Source organism: Rhipicephalus microplus, chromosome X (assembly GCF_043290135.1).
Source record: "Rhipicephalus microplus isolate Deutch F79 chromosome X, USDA_Rmic, whole genome shotgun sequence".
Taxonomy (NCBI): Eukaryota; Metazoa; Arthropoda; class Arachnida; order Ixodida; family Ixodidae; genus Rhipicephalus; species Rhipicephalus microplus.
Genome location: NC_134710.1, coordinates 434,295,681 through 434,305,557, shown reverse-complemented (window position 1 = coordinate 434,305,557; position 9,877 = coordinate 434,295,681). Strand labels below are relative to the sequence as shown.

Sequence of the window (9,877 nt, the reverse complement as noted above, 5' to 3'; positions counted from 1 at the left end):
TGTTTATGGGACATTTTCTATTGCGCTAAACCACACGGCTAAAGTCGTGGGAAAAGTCACTGTGTGGTTGCCACGCTCAAGACTGTAGGCAAGCGTGACTACGAGTTTTCAAAAGAGTGAGTACATTGGCATGACATGCATATTTGACTGCACCGAGGCACTCATGCAAAGGCCAGGAAAACTCATGCCCAGATCACGAAGTTACAGCCAATACATGGCTGTAAAGGCAATCAAATTTCCAACGCTCATGGCGCCAAATGAATTTATACTGTTCGTGAAAAATCTGTACGGTGGCGGGGCTTCGGACAAGTACTTTGTCAAGACATGTAGAGTGAAAACGCACCTTCTTCCAGGTGATAAAATGAATATAGACCGTGGTTTTCAGCTTGATTGTTATTTTGACGTTCAGAGAAATAAAATTGATGTGCCTGAACTTACAAAAAGTACATATCCTAATGTTTTTCGTAGCCTCTGTAAATTGATGAAGCGACACATTAATTACATGTTTCTTCGTTACTGCCTTCTGTATTTTCATACAAAGTACCAACCACCTGAAAGTGAAGTCACTGATTCTAGGCGCATTGCTTCACTACCAATTCATGTTGAGAGAGTAGTCAACAGATCCAAGACGTATAGAGTATTCTCCTTTTCGTAAGTCAGAACTTTTTTTAGTTTTTTCTCTGTGTTTATTCCAGTCGTTTTATTCTCTATCAATGTATCTTTTATCCCCATCCACCTTATCGAGGTCTACTCCCCCATATTCCTACATTTTTTCTCCAATACTTACTGTTTTTTTTTCTGCTTTTTTACTCGTCTTTGAGGGTTTCCGAAAAAAGCACCTGTTTTCTTTTTTCCGATCAACCATTTCATCATCCGTGCTACTGGTACGGTGGACCCTCTCGTGCGTTATAATGTTCCATCTTACCATCTAACCATTGAGCTGGTTTCGATCAACAACGTGCTACTAACTGGCATGGCGAACCTCTGGCGCGTTTCGGTCAACGACGTCGGTCCGACCGAAATTCACGCGCAAAACAGACGCCAGTTCAAAATGCCCATCTAACGCGCGTGAAGGGTCTCCACGTCGACATATGCACAGACGGTGATGCCCACTAGTGAATCGCCGGCCACAGCGAGGCAACAAGTACGACGTTGGTAGGAAAACCAGTAATGCAAAGAAGTAGATATGCTCGGATGTTGTCCATTTCCTCCACACGTGAATAAAAGCCAAGTTTAATAGGATTTGATGATTACGACGGTCACTGCGAGGCCACACTAGTGCTACCTAACGAGGAAACGTTACATTAGCCTTAACGTCCACCACCTAGTACATGTTTACGCGGGAATACTGCTGGCTGTGAATCAGGCTTATTTACTTACAGGACGGACATGTGCACGCTGGCTCATCGTATTGAAAGCCATGGCACTCTGTTAGTGACTGATTGTGTTCATCATATTGTGCACTAAAATCGCAGCTGAAGCGTGGAAAAGCCACTGCTGAAATCCACGAAACTGTCCACGGCTGGCATAAATAGCGGATTTCATACGTTGTTTTTAACTGATACCAAGAGCCTTCTGCTTTTACTGATTTCCCTACTATGAGGCAGCATGCAGCATGTATTTCCTGCCATAAAATAAACTTCATGTGTTTCAAAACCAGCAGTATCCCCGAGTATACAAGAACTAGGTGGCTAACGTCGAGGCTAATGTAACGTTTACTCGTTCGGTAGCACCCCGGAGGCACAGAGAAACCTCGTCAGGTGCAGAATGCAACCAATGCGTTGTTGTAGGAGTAGTATAAAACCACAATGGTTGCAGAAAACTTTTTTGGGAGGCGCGAACCAAGTGTGGCTTCGCATTGATCATCGATATCATCAATTCTTCCCATACTTGGCTTTTCGCCCCTTGTGATGGAAACTTTCAAGATGTAAACTCTTTGGACTTCTGGTGTTCCTGTCGATGATCCACGTCAAAATTGATGCCTCGTAGCAGCGGGCAATTTACTCGTGTGCGTCGCCGTTCGATCACATGTCGACGTGGAGGCACTTCACGTTTAACTGTCGGAGCAACTTGGCACATTAGAACTATCACCACATTATCAAAAACAGTCGCAGGTGTCTCGTCTCAAGGTGGCGAATTAGCCTGAACGGCCGCCTGATGCTAAGGATACCGTCCATACAAGGCAGTGAAGAGCGAGGGTGCTTCCACACGATGGAAAAGCCGTGAACACTCCGTGTGTGCGCGCGTGCGTTTGCAGGCGCGCGCGTCTCCACCACGTGACCCTGAGAGGAAAGACCAATAGCACGTGAGCAATCCTGACGGAGTAGCAATCCTGTGAGCAATCCTGACGCGTGATACATTTGTCGTGATATTTCGATGAGCGCAGCCCCTGCTCCGTGTTACCTGTAACAGCGGCCGCACCTACACAAACAGAAAATGCATGAACTGCAGGAGACGTTTGTCTGCAAACTTAATTGGGCCAGTTTGTTAGTTAAATCTGCATTTCGACTATGTGAACGTGCTTTGAAGGCGCGGACTGGGAATGGACAGCGCACACAATTCTCTGTCCGAGCCTTCAAAAGAGCACCTACATCATCGACATGCAAGAAAAGAGTTTTCCAATCCATAGTGAAGTTTTTCAATTCAGCTTTTCGACTAAAACTGAAAACCTGCCTCCTGTCGAACCACAAACGTGCTGGCGTTTCCGTATAGGCACACAACCTTAAGTTAAAACGCTTATTTCTGAGCATGCGTCACGCCAGGCACTTTTTTATAGAGATCAGCGGAGATTGGAATCACTCGCGATCCGAAGTGTTCCTGATACTGAGAATTTATAAAATGTACAGATTACGGGATGACGTTGACTGCGGCTGGGCCACGCGAACTATTATCGTTTACTCACTACTAAATTATTAATGAATCAAGCTTTCAAGTTGAACCCACCTAAACCTACAGTCCATGTTCTCACCAACAGGTAAATTAGCTAAAATGCAGCGATGTTCATTCACGGCAGAAAGACAGGCGGTGATTTTTTTTTCACTCACAGGTGAGAGCCAACTCGCCACCATCAATTTCAAAAAATCTAATGCCACCGAACGAAATCTTTTGCACTTCATCTGGTTTTTTAAAGCAGCCTCAGTGACCTTTGACAAAACTACAATATCATGTGACGACGTCATGGCAACGTTACAAAGTTTGGCGATTTGAGTCATCACATTATGATGACCTTAGATCACTCCTGTTCCCTCCACGGAAGCTGACAGCGAGTTTTCACGTTTGATGAGGCGTATAAAGGTTTTGTTTTGATAGCTGTAAATTTCTCATCGCATCCTTCCTCTACAATAACCACAAGAAATTATAACGACAAAATATAGTTATTTTCTATTGCATTCCAATCCAAGCTTGCAAACAAAACTGTCAAATTAGACCTAGATTTAGTGAACAGCCTTAAACGACATTACGCACGAAGGTGTTTTATAAGTTCTCAAGGTATTTGAAGTGAATAAATGAGTGTGGGACTATAATGCCGCATGAATTCGCGTGGTTTAGAGCAGACTTGACTGGAATTATCTTCGGCACGCTTAACATTGTATCCCGTTCTTGCTTCCTGACAATAGCGGAACACAATCTTTGAAAGCGTGTCTTTGTTACTGTGGCTCGCATTATTCGGTTACATAGGAAATCGCGCGCCGCATGACACGACAGACAGCATCAAGAACACATCAAGAACGTCTAATGTGGGCAGCGCCAAGTCCGACGTTGCTTGCATCCGTGTGAACTTCGGTATCAGCGTCCTCATCAAAATGCGCAAGAACAGGTGCCTCTTGCATTCGCTGCCGTAACTCTGTGAAAGCTGCTTCTTGCTCTGTAGTCCAGGCAAACGGTACATCATCTCGGGTGAGTCGCGTGAGCGGTTCGGCTATCGTCGAGAAGTTGGTAATGAATCGGCGATAATAAGCACACAAGCCGAGAAAACGCCGTACCGCTTTTTTGTCTGACGGCACAGGAAAGGTGGCGACTGCTGCAGTTTTTTCTGGGTCAGGCCGCACTCCATCCGCACTCACAACATGTCCCAGAAATTTCAGCTCATCGTAGCCGAAATGGCACTTCTGGGGTTTTAGCGTGAGTTCGGCCGAACGAATAGCTTCCAGAACCATTCTTAGACGCTTCAGATGTTCTTCGAAACTCTCGGCAAAGATGACCACATCATCAAGGTATACAAGGCAGCTTTGCCACTTCAAGCCAGCGAGGACGGTATCCATCATTCGCTGGAATGTTGCGGGAGCCGAACAGAGGCCGAAAGGAAGAACTCTGAATTCATAAAGCCCATCGGGAGTTACAAACGCTGTCTTCTCTCTGTCTCGCTCATCGACCTCTATCTGCCAATAGCCGCTCTTCAAATCTATCGATGAAAAATACTTCGCGTGTCGTAGCCTGTCGAGAGAATCATCAACCCGTGGAAGCGGGTAGACGTCTTTTTTGGTGACGCTATTGAGTTTCCTGTAGTCAACACAGAATCGCAGCGTTCCGTCTTTCTTCTTTACTAGAACGACTGGCGAGGACCACGGGCTGCTCGACGGTTGTATCACCCCGTCGTCAAGCATCTCCTTTACCTGCGTCTGTATAGTCTCGCGTTCTTTAGCCGAAACACGGTAAGGTTGCTGGCGGATTGGGCGAACATCATCGTCGGTAATAATTCGGTGCTTTATGAGGGGTGTTTGACCGACTCTAGATGAAGAGGCGAAGCAAGATTTAAATTCCTTCAGCAGGGTATGCAGTGCGGCCTTCTTCTCGTCCGAAAGCTTCGAACTGACGTCGATGTGGTCCAGAAACTTATCTCCATCAACCATTTCCTCGGATGCGAAGCACTCGGTGACATCCGCTACACGGTCTCCGAAGGCCACGGTGGTGCCGCGGAAAAGATGTCGGTGCTCGAAGTTAAAATTTGTGACGAGTATCTGCGACCGTCCGTCACGCACACGCAGAATGCTTCGCACTGCACACACACCTTGAAGCAGTAAAAGGGATACGTTGCTCTCGGCGACCACGTCACCGTCTTGGAGGTCTTCACAGGTGACTTCTACGAAAGCAGTCGCTCGGGGAGGCAACGTCACGCTTTCGTCGGCAACACGCAGCGCAGGTCTACGATAGGGTGCCTGAATGGTTTCCCTCGCCCGCCGCTCCGTACAGGGTGGGGACAACCGCGTCGTCTGCTAGAGCGTCCGCCATTACATATCTCACCCCAACGAAACACACTGCCTGCGCGCGCGTATGAGGAGAGTTTGAGAAGAGTTTAGTGCGAGAAATGGTATTTCGCGCTATAAAAAAGCAGTCTGAATATGTGCGTCTGTCATTGGAGACTGTTTGCAGGATAAATCTACATTAATTCATGAAGCGCACGCCTTTTCCTGTTACCTAAACTCACCGCACTCCTCAGTGGCTGTGCAGCGTGCCAGCCACTCAGTAGTGCTCGCATTGTACGCGTTGAACTTACTTCATCCTGCTTTTTCCCCCGCCTTGCGTGCCCTCGCAGCTCTGAATAATCTTGCGGGAATGAGATTCAGATTTGTTACACAGCTATTTTTCTGTTATAGCTGGTTGAGATAGTGAAACAGCGTAAACATCAATTGAATCTCTCGTTTTTATGTGACCACTGAGAAAAAAATCTTACTAAGTTATTGGAAAATACAAGATGAAATGCAGTAATAACGATTTTGATGCCCTATACCTGTTCAGTTTTTCTACTTTCCATAGATATATGTAAGCGAGCAATCTAATTATCCGAGAAGTATCACTCTCGTATTCTGCCTCTGTGACGCTGTGTCGGTATTGCTTCGACCGCAATAATATTAACTTACCATAAACATTCTCCAAAGATCACAACCTTAGTCAGCTTAAAGATCACAACGCTGTTTTTATCTAAGAATGTGATATTGTATAACAAATAAGAAAAATGTCTATGAACTTAAGGAGGAGGATGAAGAAAGGACAGGGAGGTTAGCCAGTTCACAATGAACTCAAAATATTTTAATCAAACAATAAGTGTTCTGAAAGAAAAAATAATAAAATTTATAAGTGACTGGTCCAGTTCGGCTGGTCACGGAAGGCTTACCCCAGCGCACGTCTTGCTTCCGTGTTCATTGACGCCGTTTGAACTAACGTGGCGCAAATGCACGCGAAGCCTCAGTCTTGCATAATTCGCAATAAGGAGTTTTGCTACGGCGTCACTGTGCTCGGAGCAAGTCTTTACGCAAGGGCGCACCATCTCGTTCAAATAATCGGTCACGGCCTTCAACGGGGACCTTAAGCGCAGCAAGCCCTCACTCCAACTTATGATGCCCCTGAAATGCTCTTCACACGACTTGAGTGTCAGCAAAACATCCTTGCTGGGATATGTGAGGTTGCCACCTTCACTCCTGTACTCCTTCAGAATAGTCAGAGTTGCGTGCTCGCTTTCAGTTGAGCCTAACAAGGCAGAATTACAATGCCCGCATCCCGCTACAACACTCAGCATACCTTTTAAAAGGAAGCCGCCGATGTAGAAAAGGATGTTGCATTCGTTTTCTTGAAGTTCTTCAATGAACAAAATTTCCGAGTCATCAATGACATCAGCTTCCACCTCCCCGTGCTCTTGTTTGCCTTTTGCAAGCATGTCGGCGAGGTACTTAGCATCGTCGACTTCGTAGCTTGACGTTCCGGGTGCATGAAGGAACTGACTCACGCACACAAGCTTCAGGGCACACTTTAAGTCATATGCGTTAGGAACAGGCTTCCTGATGCGCACCACCGAAAACAAATTTTCGAGGCAGTCTTGCAAGATTCTGCTCGTGAGGAAGAATTCGTATCCTTCACTGCGCAAGAGAATGTCTTGGAGACGAAGAACGACTTTTGTTGTTATTAGTAAACCTGCTTGCGAAGGCTTCCACTGTGCCTTGCTTCCCATCTTCATTCCTTGAAAAACTTCGAGGGCCGAGTTCAGTAGCTCAATTGATTCGTGGTACCTCCGCATGTCTCGAAGGCTGAGAGCAACTGATGGGTGGCGGGAAGACATTAGCGTGTACCAGTTGAATACTAATTCTAGAAACCAAGCTGTTGTCTCTGCCTCCGGCTCTATCGCGTCCTCTTTAATTAGGTACCGAATCGCTGCAGGAGCTTCCCTGAAGAAGCGGACAGCAACTCCCACTTTCATTTTTGTGAAATGGCCTCGCGAAATGTGTAACTCTGAGAGCCTCGGGGCGACTTTCAGCTCTCGTTCAGCATCATACTTAATTACACTGCGCACATGGTCCACGTTCACTTCTTTTGATGGCAGATTGTGCTGGCATACTGTTGCATCACTCAGAAAGAATACTTCCGATGAAAGCAACTGTGACTTGACATTCTTCAGCACGTGTGCAGCATCTGCTGTGAAAAACAATTCTTTGTCTTCCAGACAGGGGTGAGGCACTGAACATACAGTAATGGAATTCCTGTGGCTGGAGAATCCGAGCTCGCGCCACATAGCCCGATTAGAAGCCCCCATGTCGCAAGTGACGACACGGATTCTTAAAGAGATTTCCGCGCAGAGCTGCACTATCTTCATGACGTAGTCCTTGAGGATACTACCCTCTACATGACTTCCGGTGAAGTGGTAGGCAATCACTTGCTTCCATCTCGTATTCAGGCCTCCTACCATGAACACTAGTGCGTGATGTGCAGGTTCGTCTGGATTTTCTGGCATAGTTTGCCCCCCCAACACCACATCCTCAGCGCGATCGAGCTCGTACCCGCGAGCAATCTCCATTTCATCCAAGAACAAAGCACAGTCTTTTTCAATGTCTTGCATGTTCTCTGCTTTGATTTTGAGAACATCGATGACTTCCGTCAAAATTCCGGGAAGAAACTTGAGGCCCTGAAGGCGACGTGCAAGGGTTTTTCCGGATGGCAAGGGGTAGCCCAGATTTCTTAGTGTCTGGTAACCAGTTTTTCCACAGGAAAACTTAATCTGAAGCGCCTGCTTGATTGTTTCTGCAGACCAAGTGCTTCCCTTATTACTCTGGCGCCCAAGAGCCTGCAGCTGGTCATCATTGAGGAATTTCAAACGCTGTCCGAATAATTCCATTTTGGTTTCCAATTTTTTCACCTGTTTTTTTAGTGCTTGAATGGTTGAGGTGGCTTTCCGATGGACTTGATGTAGCTGAGTGTATTTTCTGCCCATATCGGAGAGCTGCTTATTTAACTGCTTGTTTTCACGTGCCCCGTCAGGTGCATCGGCCGAGATCACAACTTCTTCCCTTTCCATAATGTGCGGTACTGAATCAGGCGTCTGAGAATTGCAGCTTTGCGGTTGCTGTGCGCCAAGACTGTCTGTGCGTGAATTTAAATTCGCCTGTGCACTTGTGAGTGGCGTACAATTAATGGCCGTAGAGTTGTCACCGCGTGTTTCTTGGCATGCATCAGGCAACACAGCAGGTCCTGCCCTGTCCTTTGGCGCCTTCCTTTGTGGAGGCAAGCCTGCAGTGCAAAAAAGGACAGTCACAAGCTGCAAGTATTACAAGGTAGCCAGCTCTAATCACAGGCCTGTACTGGATTTTAGCAGTATTATAGGTTGCAGACATATGCCTTTTCTCAGGTCGCAGGCACGTACCCCGACTTTCTTAATATCCTCAAACGAGGAATTCCACGGATCATCCTAATTTTTGAAACTAAATCATTTTAGCCTTGTACTGTTGCCACCTGTTAGGTTCATACAGAATCTTTGACGCACAGTGAAACAGTAACTTACCCCTGAAAGGGAACACCGTTGGCACAGCGTTCGGCTTCAGTTTTATCCACTGGTCAGCTCGGTGCTGCTCGAAATGGCTTGCTTCAAAATGTGCCTGTAAGTCCGTTATGAACCATGAATTTTAGCTTAGCTTAGCCTAGACAGAATTACTAGAAAGACACAGTATACCACACAACTTTTATTGAATTTCGTGATTTGCAATAAACGAATGAAAAACACTTTTCTGTAAATACGCAATTTAATAACAAGCAGCCTATTTTGTTTATACATATAGTGACTAAAAACTGGTACAAACTTCAAATACTGCGGCTGCGCCACACGTTTCCATAGCTGCACTTTTAGAGATCGCAAAAAAAGAGAGAAAAACTGCAACTTAGACGTGAAGCGTTTACAGCACCGACAAAGTGACCCACAGACACGTATACACATTTAAAAAAACAAGTTTCAAAGTTCTCGACGAGAAAAGAACACATGTCGGGATACTCACACTGCATACACACGAGGACTTCGTAGGCTGCCACTTGTCTCGCTTAATCTTCACCATCCATAGCAGCCTTCTTTTGGGCTCTGTCGGAAAATGGTAGAGTTTCCAACCATTTCTGGAGTTGTTCGTGCACATGGGCACGCAGCACCCAGTCATTTCCCTAAAAAAGTATATGACAGAGCGGCCACAGCTCCTTCTTTGCTCCCGTCGCTATGCGAAGTGAGATCTGCAATGGCGGCGGCCGTCAGGAAAAACCGGTCGCGGCGGCGAGCACCCCGTCAAACAATGTCCCCACCCTGCAAGGAGCGGCGGGCGAGGGAAACCATTCAGGCACCCTAGTCTACGACAGCTATCAGCGCCTCGATCGGTTGCAAGTTGCGTCGAGAAAGTCACCATTCGCTCGCGGAGATTTATGATCGCGCCATTCTCTCGAAGGAAGTCCATTCCAAGGATGAGCTGACGAGAACAGTCGCGTAGTACGAGGCAGGTTACCACAAACGTTGACTCGCGTATTTCCACTCTTGCGGTACAGCGACCCAATGGAGTAATAACGTGGCCTCCAGCAGTGCGAATACGCGTCCCATTCCAAGGTGTCATCACTTTCTTAAGACTGGTTGCCAATTTTCCGC

General features: G+C 46.6%; 1 protein-coding gene across 1 annotated transcript; it reads right to left on the bottom strand.

Moving 5' to 3' along the window:
• Nucleotides 1-6,005: 6,005 nt before the first annotated feature.
• On the bottom strand, nt 6,006-9,588 carry LOC119161819 (uncharacterized). Its single transcript, XM_037414330.2, has 3 exons — nt 9,252-9,588; nt 8,765-8,858; nt 6,006-8,493 (listed from the first exon to the last, which is right to left on the bottom strand). The coding sequence occupies exons 1-3, from the start codon at nt 9,402-9,404 to the stop codon at nt 6,098-6,100; spliced, it is 2,643 nt and encodes an 880-aa protein (XP_037270227.2). The 5' UTR covers nt 9,405-9,588; the 3' UTR covers nt 6,006-6,097.
• Nucleotides 9,589-9,877: the final 289 nt, after the last annotated feature.